This window comes from Pinus tabuliformis, chromosome 5_2 (assembly GCF_031772625.1).
Source record: "Pinus tabuliformis cultivar Carrire ecotype Pingquan chromosome 5_2, CPIR1, whole genome shotgun sequence".
In the NCBI taxonomy this organism is placed as follows: domain Eukaryota; kingdom Viridiplantae; phylum Streptophyta; class Pinopsida; order Pinales; family Pinaceae; genus Pinus; species Pinus tabuliformis.
Genome location: NC_142306.1, coordinates 1,059,030,592 through 1,059,051,674, shown reverse-complemented (window position 1 = coordinate 1,059,051,674; position 21,083 = coordinate 1,059,030,592). Strand labels below are relative to the sequence as shown.

At 33.5% G+C, this 21,083-nt stretch overlaps 1 protein-coding gene, 1 long non-coding RNA gene and 1 pseudogene across 3 annotated transcripts in view; 1 reads left to right on the top strand and 2 right to left on the bottom strand.

Moving 5' to 3' along the window:
• The window catches only part of LOC149162876 (cell number regulator 13 pseudogene), a 162,073-nt pseudogene that overhangs the window by 42,370 nt on the left and 98,620 nt on the right, over positions 1–21,083 (bottom strand). The window lies entirely within an intron of this gene.
• Positions 1,639–3,096, top strand: LOC149162878 (putative ubiquitin-conjugating enzyme E2 23). Its single transcript, XM_089435826.1, has 5 exons — positions 1,639–1,756; positions 1,876–1,945; positions 2,085–2,224; positions 2,337–2,648; positions 2,742–3,096. Exons 1-5 carry the CDS (start codon positions 1,724–1,726, stop codon positions 3,030–3,032), a joined length of 846 nt encoding a protein of 281 aa, XP_089291952.1. The 5' UTR covers positions 1,639–1,723; the 3' UTR covers positions 3,033–3,096.
• Positions 3,529–4,228, bottom strand: LOC149162877 (uncharacterized). Its single transcript, XR_016261611.1, has 2 exons — positions 3,966–4,228; positions 3,529–3,799 (listed from the first exon to the last, which is right to left on the bottom strand). It is a non-coding gene; the product is annotated as an uncharacterized LOC149162877 (long non-coding RNA).

Genomic DNA, 21,083 nt, shown 5'->3' with positions numbered 1-21,083 from the left:
CGAGGATTGTGAACCTAGTCCACATTATATTAAATGGCCACCATATTTATCTTATTATTAAATTTAAAGAATCCATAAACTTTTATTACACCATGTTGAAGGATCCCACTGAAATTGAAATATAAACGATCAATAAATACACAAATAATATTACAAATTTTGATTACCTAATTAAAGGGAACTATATATACTCATCTCACTTTCAAAATATATAAGATATTTATAAATTATAATTTTCTCAATACTCTTCTTGAGTTTTATGGTTATCTCTAACAACTTATGAAGTTTTAAACTATTATCTAATTTTTTTGACAAGATTGATTGACATAATCTAAATAATCATTATCATTTTTAAAGAAATTCTTCAAATAAATCACATTCCAATTCTTCAAGTGAACACTTTTCGAACCACTTAATGTGGTTCATCATCAAGACTTAAAATCCTCTAAAAACATTATAAATCACATATACTTGCACTTTGAAATCACTATCCTATTTACTAGCAATTGCCCTAAAAAGTGCAAAAAGAGGCCGATAGATTTTTTAAATTAGAAAAATAGTATGGAAATTGGAAAAATGATAAAAAAATGCATTTATAGATATGTATTCAGCTCATAAAAATGAAGGACCCCCATAACAAAAATGAAGGCCAGGATAAGTTTGGCTAGTAATTGAAGGGTGAAATAATCACAAATATTCAAACTAAGAATATTAAATAATCACAAATTAACATAATAATATTGAAACATCATCAACATTGCTCAACATTACAATCATGGCTTATATTATGTTGCTTTGAAAAACATTTACAAACAATCATGCACTCTCCCTAAAATTCAGGTATTTATTGTCAATGGCATGTATGTCAGTGTCCAACATTCTTCAGTTTCTTGCAGACCCATCCTTCAAAGTATTAATCTGTTTCAGAATTAACCTGAATAATAGCACAAAACCACACTAGACAAATCTTGTTCCACCAAGAGTTCCACCACACCACTCAGTCGTGTGATGTGAGTCTCTCCCAATTTACATTTGAATAGATCCCAGAACTATAAAAGGTGAATGAATACTGAATATAAGCCATTTTTAGACTTAAGATTTAGCCGACCATTGATTCATCAGATCAACTTTGAACCAATTTAACATGCTTCATAGGGCTTCTAAATAACATCATATGCTTCCAGAAAATGAAGAAAATGGGAATGAAAACACACTACTGTTCAAATAAGTGCACAGACCCTTAGTATTGCAGCCTTTCATGGATATATCGAAGCTCTAAATTTAATTGCTTTTAATTCAATTTCTCATTAAAAAAATTGCATTTAGATCTTAAAAATACTGGAAATTAAGACAACATTACCTAAGACAAATCAGAGCACTGACAAGAAGCAGCCTTCAAACAGCTGATGGCCAGTGTTCATCTGTCCTTAAATTAAAAAACGGCATCTGACGTGTTCTTCAAATCAGAGCAACTTAAAACCAGACAACATGACCATTTGAAATCAAAAGAAAACCCAAACTGACTAAAAATATCTCCTTATATTACACAAAAAACTTACTTTAACAGCCGCATTCAAAAACTGGAGGGCATATGGAACAGAAAAGAGAGGAAGATACAGTGCACATAGAACAGAAAGGGGAGGAAAATACAGTGCATAGTTTGCCCAGTAGCAGTTGTCATGACCTAGGTCACTTCAAACAGTTTGATAGTGTAAAGGACCCTATGGATCACTTCTACCACCAAGAAACAAACCAGGTATACATTTATTAAAGGGCATGCTCTTCTCATCCCTTTTTGTGATTTTTGTTGCCAAAAGCAATGTTCTTTTCCATGGTGATGGTGTATGATTGAAGTTTTTAAACTTTTTTTCACAGCATATTAATAAGCGGAATTGGATGAAGAAAGTTCAGCAGGAATGGAACATTCTCCAAGAAAATTTACCAGGTTTTTTAGATGGAAATCATGATGTTTACATAGATTGTTAGGGAATAGATTATAGGAATCGCTTTCTTATCCTCATTCTGTATGCAAACTATTTATTCCTGTCCCATCCTAATACAAAAATTTTGCATTGATTGGACAGATACAATATTTGTGAGAATCTATGAGGATAGGATGGATTTGCTCAGGGCTGTGATTGTTGGAGCAGCTGGGACTCCATATCAGGATGGGCTTTTCTTCTCTGATATTCATTTCCCATCCCAATATCCTGACGTACCACCTGTAAGTACTTAATTAGAACTGTTTGATTTTAAAGTGAATTTTAGATCAAGTTTTGTATTTAACTTCAATATGGAGGTCTCATTTCACTTTATGTTGGTTTTTAATTTTGTAGTTAGTACACTACCATTCTGGTGGCTTATCCTTGAATCCGAATCTGTATGATACTGGGAAAGTGTGTCTGAGCCTTTTAAACACATGGACAGGCAGGGGAAATGAAGTGTGGAATCCGTCATTATCAAACGTTCTACAAGTCCTTGTTTCCATTCAAGGACTGGTACTAAATGTTAATCCTTACTTTAATGAACCTGAATATGACAAACAGTTTGGTTCAGCTAAAGGGGAGAAAGACTCTCTAGCCTACAAAGAAAACTCCTTCCTCCTATCATGCAAGTCAATGTTGTACATACTACGCAGCCCCCCAAAGGTAGAATCTCAGAAGATTTTCAGTTCTAATTATTTTCTTGTTTAACCCTTCTCTTCTGAATCATTTTAAATCGAGTTACTGTCGTTTGTGAAGCATTTTGAAATGTTTGTTAAAGAGCATTTTCAAAAACGCGGTCATTGGATTCTTCGTGCATGTGATGCGTATGTGAAAGGGGCTCAAGTTGGATTACTTTCAGAAGACTGTAGGTTGCCATCAAATGTTGAAGCAGAGTGTGACAATAAGAGTACTACTTCTGCTGGCTTCAAGCTTATGTTGCTTAAAATTGTTCCTAAACTTATTTCAGCCTTCAGCGAAATTGGAGTAGATTGCCAAGCATTTCAGGAGTCAATAGCCAAAGAATCCAAGGGACTAGGTGGACTGTGAGGGCATGTATTAATGATGAACAAATTCCATTAAAAATCTGATGCTCTGGATTATTTCAAAGGCATTCTGTGGTTTTCTAAAACTCTCAATTGCTTAGAAATTTGCAGATATGGACATAAATCCAATTCCAATATCAATTTACCATGTCCAATAATCTCAAGAATACAAATGATAAGAAACCATCATTACAGCCACCATAATAAAGAAATAAACTACACCTTGAGTCACAGGAAACAATATTTTTCAAAGAGAATAACATAAAAATGCGCCCTGAATAATTATTCAGAAAACTGAGGAACTGTAAGTAACTGTAATTCTTATCCTTAAACTTTCATCTTTTTCTGTTATAAATGTGATGGTGGTTAAATGAATGTATAAGATTTTTAAAATTTAGCCGCACTTCCGAAAAATCCACAATTGTTCGCACACAGAAGAGGCCCTTCGGGAGGCTGGCAGCCAGTCTCATCGTGATCTCTTTTCTTGCTTTCTTGAGCCATTATCTCTAAATAATTTAATGAAAACTGAGAATAGGAAGATGTATTTGTTAAAAAAATAATCCAATTACTGGATCTGTAGCGATCGCATTCAAGCGTTAAAACTTCAATTCCACGGTGTTAATCCGCCTCGGCATTTAAAGACTCAGGGAAACACAACAGGGTTCTGAAATAGAACTTATCAGAGATGCCTTTAAGAGATGGCAGTTTCGTCTGTTAATTCTGCCTTTCTTCAGTTTAGCACCTTAATTCCACCTGCTGTTTAGACCTGACCTGATTTTGACATAAAAAAGTTGGAAAAGAAATTTTAAAGCAGTGAAAACTGAACAAAAAAAAATTAAATTAACGCACTATGGATCACAGAATACATGCGCATCCTCAGTATGGCAACAATTCCAGATTTTCGTTCCCTTTTTGCAAGTAAACGAAACTGCAACACCTTCAATAGGATCCGGATTCCCTTGAACTAAGCCTCAAAATCTCCTGTTCCGCAACGGTTCTACAGGTTGCTGGCGTGTTCTGATCCGATTCAGCTGTTTTATGCCTAAAAACTACTAAAGACGGCTGTTCCGCTCCAAACTTGGTACAGTCGGAAGGATATTAGAAAAGCTGCCAGGTCCATCCTAGACGCATCCACGCCGAATGAATAAAATCTCCTCCTTTCAGAAAACCCTCACGGATCTAAACAAATCCAGCCGTATATGCAGGGAACGAGGTGTCGTAAAAACCGGCTAAGGGCTAAGTCGTTTCCTGAACAAACATGGGAAAAAATGCCCACTCCGCCAGCTGAACAAACACGGGAAAAAATGCCCACTCCGCCAGCTGTCACATGAGAATGAAGGCTGAACAAACACGAAGCTAATTGTGAGGTCGCCAGGTGTCAGCGCGAGAATGAAAAGGACGACGAAAGGTCCCTTTCAAAGGAAGGCCTATCGGCCTAAAAATATTACAAAATATTTTTTTTAAATAATATCAAATATTCATAATTTATTAAAAGATAAAATATTATATTGCATTAACTCACTCAAGCAATTCTATTAGAAATAATTGTGTTATAAAATGTAAATAATAAAATTTAAAATTCAAATCCCATCACTCAAAACAATATATATATATATAAAATTTGAAATCAAGTTTAATGAAATTTAATTTATATATATATATATATATATATAATTAATTAATATTAAGATTTAAAATATATATATATATATATATATATATATATATAATAAAATATATTAAAGAAAATTTGAAAATTTGAAAAAACACATCAATAATTCATCTTAATCAATTAATCAATCTCCTCAACCCATCTTAATCAATTAATCAACCTCCTCATAATATCTTAACCCGTCTTAATCAATTAATCAACCTCCTCGATCCATCTTAATCAATTAATCAACCTCCTCATCATGTCTTTGTAAGACTCTTCAACGACCTTGTCCATTCTTTCTGTAATTTTCATACCAAAACTCTCTTCTACAACCTCCCATCTTTCTTTAGCGCGCTTTATCTTAGAGTATTTAACACTTAAATATTATATAAGAGTCCAAAAATTTCTTAAAATCAATTTATGTAAAGTTGTCATAGGTAAAATAATAATAATGTGTTATTAATATTGAAAACTAGTTAGGTTAAAGACAACTCCGTTAAGAAAATAATAATATTAGGGAATCTCATGTATTGTCTGCAATGACTATTGATATTAAAGTCACCTATTCTACATCTGAGACCTTTAATATTAAAGTCATCTATTCTACATCTGCCAGACCTTTAATGTTTTTTTTTTTTTTTAATCAAAAAATTTGTAATGTTGTGTTATATATTTTCTAACAAAGTATTTTAGCCTATATTCAATTATCCTCTCTTCCACGGGTGTTTCCAGATAAAATTAACCAATGGAAGAAAAATGTTAGATTATTGAAAAAAAATGGGAAAATGCTGTGAAAACCAACTAGAAAGTTATGCCACCTATAATAAGAAGACAAACTCACCTCGAAGGAAAAAATGACAATGGTGAATTTCAAAAAATTGAAAATGCCTTATAGTGTTAAGAGTAAAAGGATATAAACAACTCTTGCTTGGTAAGATTTGATGAGAAGCCAGTGAATGTTTGAAAAACCTTTTGATTTTATTAATTTCGTAAGAGTAGGTAGTATTCTTGGATTGTGATCAACATGATAGTAGCATAAGAATTCTTCTTATCATCACATATTTTTATCGTTATATATGTCTTGGATGTTGTTCTTTCCTGGATTTTCAGTTTCCATTTTAACTTTTTGTTGTTTCACTCATTTTTTTTTAAGATAATCTTGCAAAAATGTCTAAAATGGTTTTTTTTCAAAGTAGGATGTTTAATTTTACAATTAATCTTTTGTTTAAGAATTTTTTTTCAAAGTAAGATGTTTTAGTTGTAAATGAATTTTAATTAGAAGCATGATTGCATATTGTGAAGTTTAAGTTGTGATTATTTTATCTATTTATATAGGTATGTTTTTACATAAAGTTTAAGGAGGAATTTAGTATGTTAGTATAATTAATTTAATTTTGGCTTATTATTTTAATGATTATAATTTACAATGATAATTATTACAGTTGATTTATGGTTTATTTTCTAAAATATCTTTCTCTCATTTCCAAAACGTTTGCCACACTTCCAATATTCTTGACTTGTTAAGTCAATCTAACTATAAGGATCTTGGAACGCTTCTTTTTCATCATCATCTTCATCGGTATCAACATCGTCGTCGTCGTCGTCGTTGTCATCGTCGTCATCATCATCATCATCATCATCATACTATAATGTCCCCTTCCTAACTAGTGGAGTTGGTGGACCTCTAGCTTATTTGTTGATTCTCGTAGGCTATTTGGTTAGGGTTGGAGAACCTTAGAGGCAATTAATGGCAATGTTTGATCGTCAGTTTAGATCTCATCGAGATTATGAGTAAGATGTATTTTTTTGGGATGATTTTGGGATTTTTTTTTAATATTCATTATTTTTAGTAAGCCAATTTCGAGCATCGACTGGGTCGGCTAGTAGGGTTAACTTTTTTTAGTATTATCTGTAGGTTAATTTTTTATGACATCTAATCATTTTATATAGTTCGATGGTTTTAAAGATAATAATGATTATTTATTAATTAATAAAGTTAAATAAAAAAAGTTAACTTTATCATTATTTTAATGTTTTTAATCAAGGGATGATAAGTGTCAATTATAAAGTGAAAATTATTTTATTTAAAAAGAAAATAATAATAATGAGGCCTTGAATTAAGAGACCAAAAGTGATTTTACTTAGTCCCACATGGCTTGATGAAGAGGGTTGAACTTCTTGGGAGAGTTATAAAAGCAAAAACGTGGAGTTCATTTCATAGGTTGGTTTTGATATTTGGTATTGTCATTTTCTAGAAGAGATTACTTCTCCTTGGTTTGTGAGGACAAAACCCCTTGGAGACGACATTCTCCACATTATTGACAAATATAATTTGGAGAATATCTTGGTGGCTTCATAGTTGGTATAAAATATATAGTCTACGACATTCTCCACATTATTGACAAATATAATATGGAGAATATCTTGGTGGCTTCATAGTTGGTATAAAATATATAGTCTACAACAGATTTAAGGATATTTGTGGCAACAAAAAAGATTTAACTCTAAATATAAATATGTTTTCTTGAATATTGTTATTTTATGAGTTATTTCATTGTTGCAAGTAGTATCATTTTCAAACAAATCTTATGCTCTCTTCTATAAACACATTCAAACAAGGAAACAAACAAAAAAAAACAAGGGTGTATGTTACATGAATTTAATTGAAATTGAAAATGATGAATTGAGCTTTTTGTTCATAGTGGCTTTTTTTCCCGAAAGGTTTTCTACTATAATTTAATTATTCATGTTCTTATGATGATGTATGTACTCGTCTATCTTTATTTATGATGTAATATTGATTATTAATTCCTATATTTTTTCCTGGGAAAAAAATCGTAATTTCATTGTTGGGAATAAAATTACATTTTGCAGATGCTATAAGCATTCAAGTATGGGCAGTTTCTCAGCTTAGTAGCAAAAATATAAATAAAAAATAAAAATTACAAAGAAGAAGTTAAGTGTTATAGAAATCACTTACCTTCTCTTTCTTTCCCTTCTTTCTCTGGACCTTCTACCATCCCCCTAAAGGAGGGTCAATAGGTACCATTTCGAGATCATTCATCATCGCTATAGGAGTTGGTTCTTTGTATGAATCTGAACTTTTTGATACATATATTCTCTTTGTGACCACCATCCCATCCTCTTTGTATGCCACAACTCCAAATTGTTCTGAGTTATGGATCGGATCTAGATCTATACCATTCGACACACGGGGAGCAGGTCCATCACAAACCTAAGTACTCACATCATCTTGTTTTATGGGGTCCTCTATGAGTTCCCCTTCTTCTTCTTCTAGTGTAATGGAGTCAAAAGGTTGTCAATCCTTTGTTTTACGAGTTGACCCTTGTTTCTTTTTGGGAATCTTTCTTGCCTATGGGCATGTGTCCTGTAGATGTCTTATTTGGAAACATGTGTGGCACCTAAATGTTGTATTTTCATAGTCTAAGTTTTGAACCCAATGGAAATATTTATGTTTCAACAATATATGATCTGCTAACCCTTTGCTTAGGTCTATTTGCACACAAATTTGGGCAAATATAAATAATCCTTTCTCCATTCATTCAACATCCATATTTTGGAATGACCCCAAAGTATTCCCAATGTCCTCGAGTACCTTGTGATGCTAGAAAGGAAGGGGGAGATTTGGCAGTCTCCTGCATATTGACATCTTTGACACCACCATAGTTGTAGCATCAAATTCTAGGAACCACGTGGTGAGGAAGAGTCTGACTCTTCCCCGGAACCAGAGCTCTTCCCGTAACACTTTCTTTGGATCTTCCTGAGTATCAAACTGAACCATTAAAAAACCCTTTAAACACAAATATATGTCATAGTTGTTAGTCCAAGTTGAGAAAACCCACTAATTCAACTCTTCAAATCTTGGCCAAAAATTGTTAAATATGTATATCATGACCCTAGATTATAATGCAGAAAAAAGGTGATTTACCTCTTTTAAGCTTACCTCCAGATAAGAGCATTTGTTCCACTTGATCTACAATATATGGTCTTGGGTTGTATTGTGATTGTTTCATTGATGTAGGACCCTTCCCCCGCGTAGCATCTTTATAAGATGTTGATCCTTCTCGGTTTTTGGATCCTAAGGCACCTCCATGCAATCTCAATAGAAATACGATGATGGAGTTTCTTACGATGGCATAGTCCTACAATTGAGAAAGCTCCTACAAGTGCTTCCATTTGTATATGAGATGTTGCACATCTACTGGAACTCCTATACGATTTTCTATTCTCTACTTCAATCTCCCTACATATTCAGATCTAGAAACCCAGAAAGGGATTGAGCTACTGCTGAGTTTCTTTATAAATATATAAAACCCCTCGATCTAAATTGAGAACATCCAATTCGATCGAAGGGAAACGAAGATTTAAGACTGATAGATCTAAACATGTATGCATTAACAACTATCGAAGAGGTAGTGAGGCTTACATGCAACCATCCAAACATTAGGTTGGTCTTGAAATCCTAGGGAATCTCCCTCACTAGATGCTAGAGGGGGAGCTTCCTTATGAACAACTCGATGCTCTTATGGTACTTTTAGATCTCATGAAATGCAACAGTGTCAGCCATGAAGCGACTTCTTCACTCCTCTTATTACTGGGGCAGACTTCTAAGTAGTCTTTGTTGCTAGCTGCTTCTGTAGGACCTTCTCATTGGTCAACTTTCGACCTATCAAGAAATTCTCAAAATCCCAACCTTGTCAAGACTCAACTAAATATTCTTATTAATTCCTATATTAATGAGAAATCCAATCCAATACCATATTTTCTAATATGATATTAGAAAATGTTCCATAATGTGAGAAATGAGAATAAGAAATAGTAATAATTAAGATAAACATTATTATTTTTAAACAATTATATTCTTGTTAAAAGATTATCCGAATAAAACTCCAAAAAGATATATATATATATAAAATAAAACTCAAAAAAAATATATATATATATATATATATATATATATAAATTAAATGATGCACCTGTGAGGGTGATATGATCATATAAGTGGAAATAGGTAATTTCTTTTTTTCAAAATGGAGAATATCACTATGTAATGGACCAACAACATAAATCTTAAGATTTTAGAAAAAAAAAAATGAATAATTGAAAATAAAATATGAATTTCAAATATTCCCTTTATGATTGTTTTTATTAAATTTGGGATATTTTATGTAATGAGAAGTAAATATTCAATTTTTTTTTTTTTTTTGGTGGGTTGGAGTATTCAAAACTCCAATATTAAAATCCAACGAATAATATAAGGTTTTATTAAATTTGGGATATTTTATGTAATGTGAAATAAATATTCAAAAATATATATATATATATATATATATATATATATATATATTTTGGGTTGGAATATTCAAAACTCCAATATTAAAATCCAACGAATAATATAAAATTTTATTAAATTTAGGATATTTTATGTAATGTAAAGTAAATATATATATATTTTTTTGTGTTGGTGGGTTAGAGTATTCAAAACTCCAATATTAAAATCCAACGAATAATAAACTACCTTATATTAAGGCAATGAAATTTTATTAATATGGAGTGTTGCACAACTATCTAATAAAAGACATCTAAACTAATCTCCCTAATTGTATCTCATCAAAACCATATATAAAAATTATAAATAACTACTTATGTAATCATTTTTTAACACTTTTGTTATAATGTGCACCTTTTGTTGCATTCCTTCTTATGTCAACTTCTATGCTTTCCTTTGTCTATGGTGCAATTTCTATCTCTATGCTTACATTGCAATCAAAATTTTATAATGTCCAAATTCTATTACACACTTTTCTTCTTATTTTTTTATCTCCTACGTTTTCATGTTGCATTCTTAAGCTTCAAATTTCTAATGATGTTTTTAGAATAACTTCCACTTGCAAATATAATAACAACCAATCCAATTTAATGTCCAAATTCTATTACACACTTTTCTTCTTATTTTTTTATCTCCTACGTTTTCATGTTGCATTCTTAAGCTTCAAATTTCTAATGATGTTTTTAGAATAACTTCCACTTGCAAATATAATAACAACCAATCCAATTTAGGATTACATAATAATGTGGGATTGATTAAATTGTGAAAAGTAGAAGAATGAATAAATTGAAGTAAAACACAAAGAAAATCAAACAAACAATATTTGTATCACTACGTAAAATATATATCTATATCTCTGAGCAAGAGCGTGAAAAGGGAAGAAAACTACGTTATCTTTGTTTCAGTGATACATTCTATGCACAAAATTACATATTAGCTATAGAATTGACATTCAAATTCTAAAGAAATTTGGTTATATAACCTTTGATCATTGTTTTCTCCCCCATGTGTTATGTGGAATTATTAACATGGAGTTGTAACGATTTTAAAGACTCTTTTTCAGTGGCGAGGTAAAAAAATATCAAATATAAGTGTAAACATTTGATTACCAATAATAATAATAAAAACAAAAAGTTAAAATTAACAAATAAAAGGTTAGAAGTAATATGTAAATATTTAAAAGAAAGAATTAAAATAATAATAAAAATTGTTATATTTTGATTTAGTTATTGATTTGTAAATAGGCTTTGTACAATACTATGGGTCAATACGATGGCTTGTCAATACCACATGTCCAAAAACCATAACTTATTTGACGATCAAAATATTTTATAACAATATGATAAAATTCTTAACTATGGATATTCACCCTACTTTACCATGGATATTATTAACTTGTAAATAGGCTTTGTTACAATACCATGGCTTATCAATACCACATGCCCAAAAACCATAACTTATTTCAAAATCAAAATATTTTAATTTAATTTTATAATGTTTTTTAATTAAATATGAACAGAAAAATGTAATAATTACTTTTGAGATATATCTAAACCATCCTCGGGACTACTAAAAATATTCCCATAGAAATTAAATCAAAGTTTTAATAAAATTAAAAATGAAAATACTTTTATATAAAAAAGATGTAAAATTTACATAATATAAATAATGTTATTAATATCCAACATAGATCCATATCAACAAAGAATCCAAGTGATGAGAGCAAGCAAAGTGACTAACAATAATCGAGGAAAGATAGTGCATAATTCAAAGATACTACATGATTCTTTTAAGTTTTTCATTATTGCATTTTCTTTGACATGATTGATCCAAAATATAAGTTTATATTTTACAACCAATTGAATTTTTTTAATTTAGATACTTTCTTAAACACAATACAATGGAATCAAATTTAAGAGAGAAAGGGAGGGAGGTGGGCGGGCGGCGGGGGGAGGAAAGAACAAACATATAAAGAGATATAGGTGGAGAGAGAGAGAGGGAGTGACAAGGGAGAGATGAAGAGAGAGTGAGGGGGAGAGGAGAGGAGGGAGGAGAGAGATAGGGAGAGAAAGGGAAGAGAGAGACAGGGAGACAGAGAAGGAGAGAGGGAGGGAGATAGTGACAAAGTTGGAGGGAAGAAAGAGAGAGAGTATGATGGGGGGAGAGATAGAGAGAGGTGGAGAGGAAGGGGGGGGAGGAGTAAGGAAGAGAGAGAGGACTCAAGAGAGATAAGGAGAGGGAGAGGGATGGATTTGGAGGGGGAGAGAGAGGGAAGGAAGAAGAAAGACATAGAGGGAGATAGGTGGAGAGAGAGAGAGAGGGAGAGGAAGAGGGAGGGATATATATATATATATATGGAGAGAGAGTGTGTATGTTTGGGGGTGAGATAGAGAGAAGGAATAAGAAAGAGACACATATACACAAATATAGATATTATATAATCATCCTAGATCCATCTTAAACCCAAATCTATCAAGCATTGAGCGGAATCAAATATTTATAGGTGCAAACCTTTCCTCAAGTTTTGCACTCAACAAAGAGGTTTGCACCTCGAGAGATTTGATTCTCTCAGCGCTTGATAGATCCGGGGTTAAGATGGATCTAGGCTGGTATGTAGATGAAGCTAAATGGTGGGACACAAGACATTTAGGTTTACATGGATAGGATGTCAAGGTTAGTTCACATAGTCTATATATTGGGGCACATAATGGAAAATTTATGGAATGTTGTAAAGGCTCTAGAGGCACCAAGGGCACTTCCCTTATACCCAATCCATCAATGATGATGAGAGCCTACTAGGGATGTTACCCTTTTGACCTTCAGGAAAAGGGGAGGTGGAATGTTGTGTGACTAAGCCTTGTGCTAGTACTTAATACTTATATATATAGGGTGTTGAAGTTCCCTATATGAAGGATGATAGTGAGAAAATAATTCCTTCTTGCTATGCATAGGGATATGAAGAAAAAACTCATGGTAACAATTAGATCAATGTGCATCCTTGCTCTAATATAATATCCTTTACTTAAATAGCATTCTCCCCTTTATGAAATTCTTTATGGTCCTTCTTAGAAATCCAAGTACTATCTATATTTGTTATATTCGTCCACTTAACCAAATATTATTTGCATTATATTCTCTATGTTTTGGTCACATTGTTAACCACCAACTTATTAATTTCATCTAGCTTTTACATGTGCTAATTAACCTTCATTGTTTCTCTTAATATAACTTTATCTTCATCTTCTTTGCTTGCTATGAGATCACCTTCCTTGTACTCATATGATCAATAATGTTGAAAATGGGCAAGTTTTCAAACTCCTTTGGCAACTCTACTTTATATGCATCTTTGTAAAATGTTCTTCTAATTATAGCAAGTTTTATCCAGTTTGCATTCAATTTGTTATACATGACTCATAGATACCTCTCCTTCTTGAGATTTCCCATTACCAAATCACCAATTTCAAATGACTCATATCTTATTTATACATTGATGCACTCCTTATACTTTTTGTACTATGTAATTTCCTCCTTTAGTACACCCTAAACTTGTGCATATACCTCCTACATATGCTTTGCAAATGCCTTCAAAACATTAGTCATTCTCATGTAGATAAAAAAAAACCTATCAAATATAGAATTCCACTCACATTTGTTTGGACATACACTTGAAAGGTAAAATTATTGTTGGCATATTCATAGCATTGTTATAAGCAACGTCACCATGGGCTAAACCTATTGCCATGATTTTTTCTTATCTTCATCTAAGTTCTTTAGAATATTTCCAAGGTTTTGTTTTGTAGCTATATATGTCATTCCATTTGTTTCGAGGTCATGCATTATACAGTTTTACATATTTGTCCCCATCATCTTAGTTATTTATTTAAAAAAAAATGACTAAGAAACCTAGTATATATGACTTAACATCTTCAGTAATTCATGACATCACACCCCCTCTGTGAAGGAAATATTTGAGTCATGGGAAATATAACTAGTCTCCATAACATGCATGAAGTGGAGGATACTTGCAAACTTATCAACAACACTACATCAGTTTCATGTTCTATGTTTAGCAATGCAAGAATAAAATCCACAAATATGTTATGCCAACACAACTTCAATATCAACACCTGTGTTTACAATCTTATGTTATGGCTCACTCCCTTATCCATCCTAAATATTGTACATCACATAAAAATTTGGTTGACCTTATCCTTCATCCTCAACCACTAATATCTTTCCTTTGACAAACTATGTTTTATTGCATTCAAAGTGACCTCGTACTCTACCATTACACAACTCTCTAATGAAATTACTTTACAATGAACCTTTGGGAATACATAAATACATCTCTTCGAATTGATATACATCATTGAGATAGAATTATGTTCTAATCCCATCCTATTTTCTCAAGCTCTTACACATCATTGTGACTTGGTCAAAATCTTTGTCATACTTATATTGTTAAATATCCTAATGCAAACCCAAATTTATTTTCTCATAGCAATTATTTATTCCCAACAATTTATTCAATTAACAAAATAAATCCTAAATTGTCGAAAAATAAAATCATTGGTATTTTAACATCTAGAAATATATGTAGTGGAAATACTCAAAGAGATCAATCGCACATTACAATAGAAATAATTCACCCACAACAATTCTCCATAATTTATTAATATGGAAAATTGGGGTTTCAGCCCATAGAGAATTTACAAAGAAAAATGCAGTGATTGAAACTTGTAACTCGACCCCATTGGAATAACTAGGCCCAAGGAAAATTGATCAACTGGAAATCGGTCTATGAAGAAATTCAGCTTGAAAAATTGATCCACCTCTCACCAGAAAATTGGCCTCTACACCTGGCTCTCACTTGGCTTCTGCGTAGTAACAACTCAACCCTAGAAAATTGGCCTCCCTAGCAATCACGCCTCCTTCTCACTTCAACAATTAAGCCTCTCCAATTCCCAACAAATTAGTCTCCTAGAAACTATCCCTCTATTCTTCTTCCTTCTCCTTAGTCGAACAAAGCCTCATGCTCCAAAGAATTCACTCTTCTTCTCGAGAAAATCACTTTCCTAAAACTGTTGTAGTTGCCTCTCTCTCTTATGTTCTATGTCTTCACCTCTTCACTAGGATTCTTTTATAATCTTCATTAAGCTCAAATCCATAACCCTAATCTCCTTTCTAGAAGAACTTGGAGATCAATGGTTGAAATTATTTCTAAGTCACCTAAATAATTCAATTATTTATCCTTAGAAAATGAATTAATAGTAAAAAATAATTAATTAAATTTAATTATTGTACTTTTCCTTCGTTAGACTTAGGAAAGAAGACATAAATCACTTACTCCACCAATCAAGCACCTAAAGAGGCAATAAAAGCTACCACAAGCTTCAACACTCCCTCTTAAAAATGAAGGAATTCTCCATCACCCCCAACTTATCTCAGCACTTCATAAAATTTCCTTTCACTAGAGGCTTAGTGAGAATATATGTCACTTGTGCCTATGTGCAAATCTATTGTAATATCCCAACACCTTTCCGAACACTATCTTTGATGAAGTGATATATGATCTTGATGTGCTTGGACCGATCATGAAACAAGATATTATAAGAGAGCTCAATGCAACTATGATTATCATAACGAATCATTGTTGGCCCATCTCCAAATCTAATATTCATGCAAGCATCTTGTGAATCCACATTGCCTCAAAGCTCGCCATACTCACTGCCTTGTGCTCTTCCCTAACTGAGTTAAGTGCCACTAGTTTCTTCTTCCTGTTGTACCATGAGATCATGGTTGAACCCAAGCCGAAGCAACATCCAGACATAGTTTTTTTGTCCACAAAACTCCCTACCCAATCAAAACATGTGTACCCTTGCAACTCCACTCCTCCAACTTTGACATATCTTACTCCAAAGTCTATTGTACCTCATAGTTACCTGAGCACATGCTTCGATGCCACCCAATGAACCTGTCATGGCTCCACCATGAACCGGATGAGTGTATTCACAACAAAACATATATCTGACCTAATGTTGACCAGATACATCAAGGAAACTATCAACTACTTGTACAGTGTGAGATCCACCAACTCACCTTCAGAAGCACTTAGCCTCTTCAAGTTAGTGATCATCATTGTAGACATAGGCTTGCAATCCTCCAAATTGAATCTCCTCAAGGTATCGATTACATACTTTCCCTAACCAAGGAAAATCTCTCCTAGTTGTTGCCACACATCCAATCCCAAAAGGTAATGCATCAAATCAATGTCCTTCATCTTGAACTCTGAAGCAAGATCCTCCTTGCAAATCCCTATGAGATTTTTTGATCCTGTCAAGAAGAGATTGTCCACATAAAGTACCAAGATGAGTCGCTCATCGTCAATAATCACATTATGCAATTTGGAGTCCATGTCACTCTTGGTGAAGCCCAAACCAAGAAGATATCCATCGATCCTGGTGTACCATATGCGTGGATCTTGCTTCAGCCCAAAAAGAGCCTTTTTCAACCTACATACATGAGAGTGTCTCCCATGCACCTCAAAGCCCTGAGGTTGCCCAATATACACGTCTTCCTCAATCACCCCATTGACGAAAATAATATCCTCGTAATCCAATCTCTCCTGCTAGGAGAACCCTCTCGCCATGAACCTCGCTTTATATTTCTTGACACTGCCATCAGTTGCATGTTTTATCTTATAGATCCATCGAGAATTAACCTATACTTTCCCTCCGGTCTCGACACTATGTCTCATACATCATTCCTCATGATGGAGCTATACTCCTCCACCATGGCATCGATCCAAACCTACTCATCTACATCCCCCTCAAAAGTGGAAGGCTTGGACTTGCTGACACTGCTCGATAATGCAAAATATTTGAAAAATCTTGTCGGTGGTATGCTTTGCATGAAGGTGCTGCTAGGAGCATCCACATGCTCCTTAACATCCCTCAAGGTTTGTTCAGCCCATCTTGGGCTTCTCTTAGTAGAGCTCGAAGTAATATCTAGCTCATCCTCCAGATCTACGGACTATGTCCCTACTGTTGGTACTACGGGTGCCTGTTCAGGCTTAGGAGCTTCTCACTTCTGATCCTCTACCTTTGCTAGTTCTTTCTCATCAGACCTCCTAAGGGTCATGTCTTCATCAAATATGACATCCCGACATAAAATAACTTTCCTATATCCTTGAATGTAGACTTGGTAGGCATTTGAGAACTCATTATAGCCCACAAATATGCCCCTTTTTAATAAGGGCTCCAAATTAGTCATCTTTTTTGTGTTAACATGGACATCGAGTGGACTACCAAAGATGCACAAATTGATCACATCTGGTTTCATTCCTATAAACATCTCCTGAAGAATCACATCCTATAATATCCTATGAGGACTCATGTTCTGCACATATATAATTTTGTTGCATGCCTTTACCCAAAAAACATAGGAAATCCTTGATCATAGATCATTTCCCTAATTTCCTCCATTATGATTTTGTTCTTCCTCCTGACAACCCCATTCTACTGAGGGTTGTAATGTATCATGAGATCCTTCTTAATCCCTACATCGATACAAAAATCTCAGAATTCTTTGGAGGTATACTCACCCCATTATCTGATATCAACATCTTAATATTATTCCTGGACTGGTTCTCCACAAGAGCTTTGAACTCCTGAAACTGATCGAAGACTTCATCCTTGGCCTTCAGGAAGTAGATCCAAGTTTTTTTGGAAGAGTCATCTATGAATGTTGTAAAGTAGAAAGACACTATGATTGACGTCACAGACAAAGGACCACAAATGTATTAGTGCACTAATTCTAGCACTCCCTTAGACCTATTGTCGTTGTGAGGATACATGGCCTTGGTCCGCTTGCCAAGCGCACAACCTTCACACACTCCATTATGCTCCACCATGATCTCTAGATAACCTATAACAATTCTCTACAACATATGGGAGAGCTATGTAGTGTAGATGTCCTATCCTCCTATGCCATATCTCACTCTAGATATCACTCTCGTGTATGAGAGCCTTCACCAGTTGTCCTCTCAATAGATAGAGATCCTTCTCCCTTCTCCCAATTAATCGCTTCTCGTTGGTATCAATTGCTTTCTGCCCAATAGTTGCTTACCCTACAGTAAAGTTGAATTATAGTCCTTCATCTTCTACAACCAAAATTGAAAGGAGATTCTTCTATGGAATCGATACTTACAATATTCCCGTCATGTGATGAGATGTTCCTCTATCCACAAAATAGGCACCTCTCGTTACAGTTACAGAAAGGCATGGCACCAAGATAATTTTTATTCGAACTTTTCAACCATGTTATCCATTTGTGCAGTGGCTCCCGTCGCTATCTTTCCCTTACCCTTCTTCTTGTCTGGAAACTGATTGGAAAAATGCCTAAACTTGTGGCATTTAAATCACTTGACTTTTCTCATGTCCTTATCCTTTTTATTATGTGAAGGTCCTCCGCCAATCTAGTTTATTTTGCCTTCCCTTTGCTCTTTTTCGTTTATATAGCAAGAGTAAGCTCATCTTTCTCCTCAGTACCCTTTCTCTGTCCTCCGATCAATGAGTTATCCTATATCTCCTTTTGGATGAAGTCATCTTATAACCAACTCCAATCAAGAAGTTGTTGCATAGCAAGGATCCCATCTACAAATGTAGTCCAATGCTTAACGCAACCCTTAAAATCAAATTACACCAGCTCTGAATCAATCATAGTTTCCCCAATAGCTGCAATCTCATCATGAGCATGTTGGATCCTCGTGAGGTAAGATGTTACAGTCTTAGACCTGTTCATCCTGATGTTGTTTAATTTCTCCCGCAACACCATTGTCTTGTTTTCATTTATGTTGTGATAAAGATCGGTCAAATCTACCCATATATCATGTCTGGTGTCCTTCCATGATATGTGAGGAATTATGTGATCCCTCATACCATCCAAAATTATAAACCTTACTTTCATATCTTTGATATTATGCTTCGCTTCAAGGCTTGGATCTGAAGGAACTTAAATGTTTATGTTCACGAGATCCCACAAACTATTTATTTTCGAAATCATGGTAATTCACTCTTTCTAGGGAATGAAATTAGCAACCCCATCTAACCTGTCTTCATATCTCAAACTACTCAACTATGCCATCTTCATAAATCGACAATGGTCACAAAACCCACAGGGGCTTCACTAGGGAAGCAATACCATACCACGTGCATTCATATTGGGGGATTTATATTGTAGAAAAAATGACATAATATATTGGGGGATATATACGGGATAAAGGGTTTTTATATTGGCAAGTAAAAAAAATGGAGCTCAAAGTTAATGAAAAAATATAAAGGGGTATAAAAAATGTTAATGAAAAAAATGGATACCTACAATATCTAGTGAATGTAAGGGTTTTTAAAATTCGGATGGTGTATTGGGTTTGTATTGGTAGGGGGTTAAATAATATGAGTTTAATATATATTTACCAATACATAGTCAAATTAAGGGTATTGTTTAATATGCCACCAACGCACGTGATATGAAGAGGTTCATTAAGTGAAGTCCTCGTGACAAAACCCAACTACAAAATTTTAATTTTTTTAGCTACAGTAAAAAAGAGAAACTCATTACTACAAACCCTAGTGATTTCAGATCTCTCTCACAAAGTTATCTAGAAAGTTATGATACTATTTTAAATCTCCTAATACCATCCCATATTTATTTTCTCATGACAATTATTTATTCCTAACCATTTATTTAATTAAAAAAATATATTATGAATTACTAAAAAAATTAAATCATTGATATTTTAACATCTAGAAATATATGCAACAAAAATAAATCAGAGAGATCAAGCTCACATTGAAATAAAAATAACTCACCCACGACAATTCTTTGTCATTTATTAATATGGAAAATTAGGGTTTTAACCCGTAGGGAATTTACAAATAAAAATACAGTGACTGGAACCTACAACTCAACCCCACTAGACTAATTCGGCCCATGGAAAATTGGCCAACTGGAAATCGACCTCTAAAGAAATTCAGCATGAAGAAAATTGACCCACCTCTCACCAAAAAATCGACCTCCCCAACAATTGCGCCTCATTTTCACTTCAACAATTTGGCCTCTCTAATTCCCAGCAAATAAGCCTCCTAGAAACTCCCCAAAATTATACTTGTATTCTTCTTCCTCCTCCTCAGTTGAACTAAGCCTCACGCTCTAGAGAATTCACTCTCTCCTTATTAAGAAACTCACTTTCCCAAAAATGTTGTAGCTGCCTCTTTCTCTTATGTTCTATTTCTTCACCTCTTCACTAGGCTTCTTTTATTGTCTTCACTAAGCCCAAATCTGTAACCCTGATCTCCCTTCTAAAATATCTTGGAGATCAATGGTTGAGATTATTTATAAGTCACTTAAATAATTAAATTATTTATCCTTAGAACATGACTTAATAATCCACAATAAGTAATTTACTTTAATTATTGTACTATTCCTAAGTTAGACTTAGGAATGAAGACACAAATCACTTACTCCACTAAGTAAGCACCTAAAGAGGTAATAAATCATATTCCACATGCTAAGACACTAAGCCTATGCAAAAGACATTTGGAAGCTACCACAAGCTTCAACATATATAAGTCATTAATTTGCTCAATACCGTTTTTTTTTCAAATTTATTAACATTAGCAGTGTCTTACTTAATGCATTGTCAACCTTATTCTCCTTCTCACACTTATGTGTAAACATGAATGGGACACTTTTCATAAACTTGACCCATCTCAAATGCCTTTGATCTAGCTTCATCTAGTTGTTAATAAACTTAAATGCTTGACACCTGCATAATAGAATTAAACACAAAATCATAAGTATAATACTTACATTGTAATTTATTCAACTTCTCTTTCAAGAATTCTATCAATTGCCCTTCCTAGGTCAACATTGCACCAATAACAACAACACCTACATCTTAATCTTCCTACAAAACCTTACTAAAAGTAAATATCCCCAACACATGTCTCTATAATGTTTTGCTTTAACATGTCAAAAGTTCATTATGTCTA

Excerpts from the sequence above, each read along its gene's own strand:
- LOC149162878 (XM_089435826.1), top strand. The coding sequence starts at position 1,724 with ATGGATCACTTCTACCACCAAGAAACAAACCAG. Across the intron at positions 1,757-1,875 it reads ACCACCAAGAAACAAACCAG|CATATTAATAAGCGGAATTG; the intron begins GTATACATTTAT and ends TTTTTTTCACAG. Across the intron at positions 1,946-2,084 it reads TCTCCAAGAAAATTTACCAG|ATACAATATTTGTGAGAATC; the intron begins GTTTTTTAGATG and ends TTGATTGGACAG.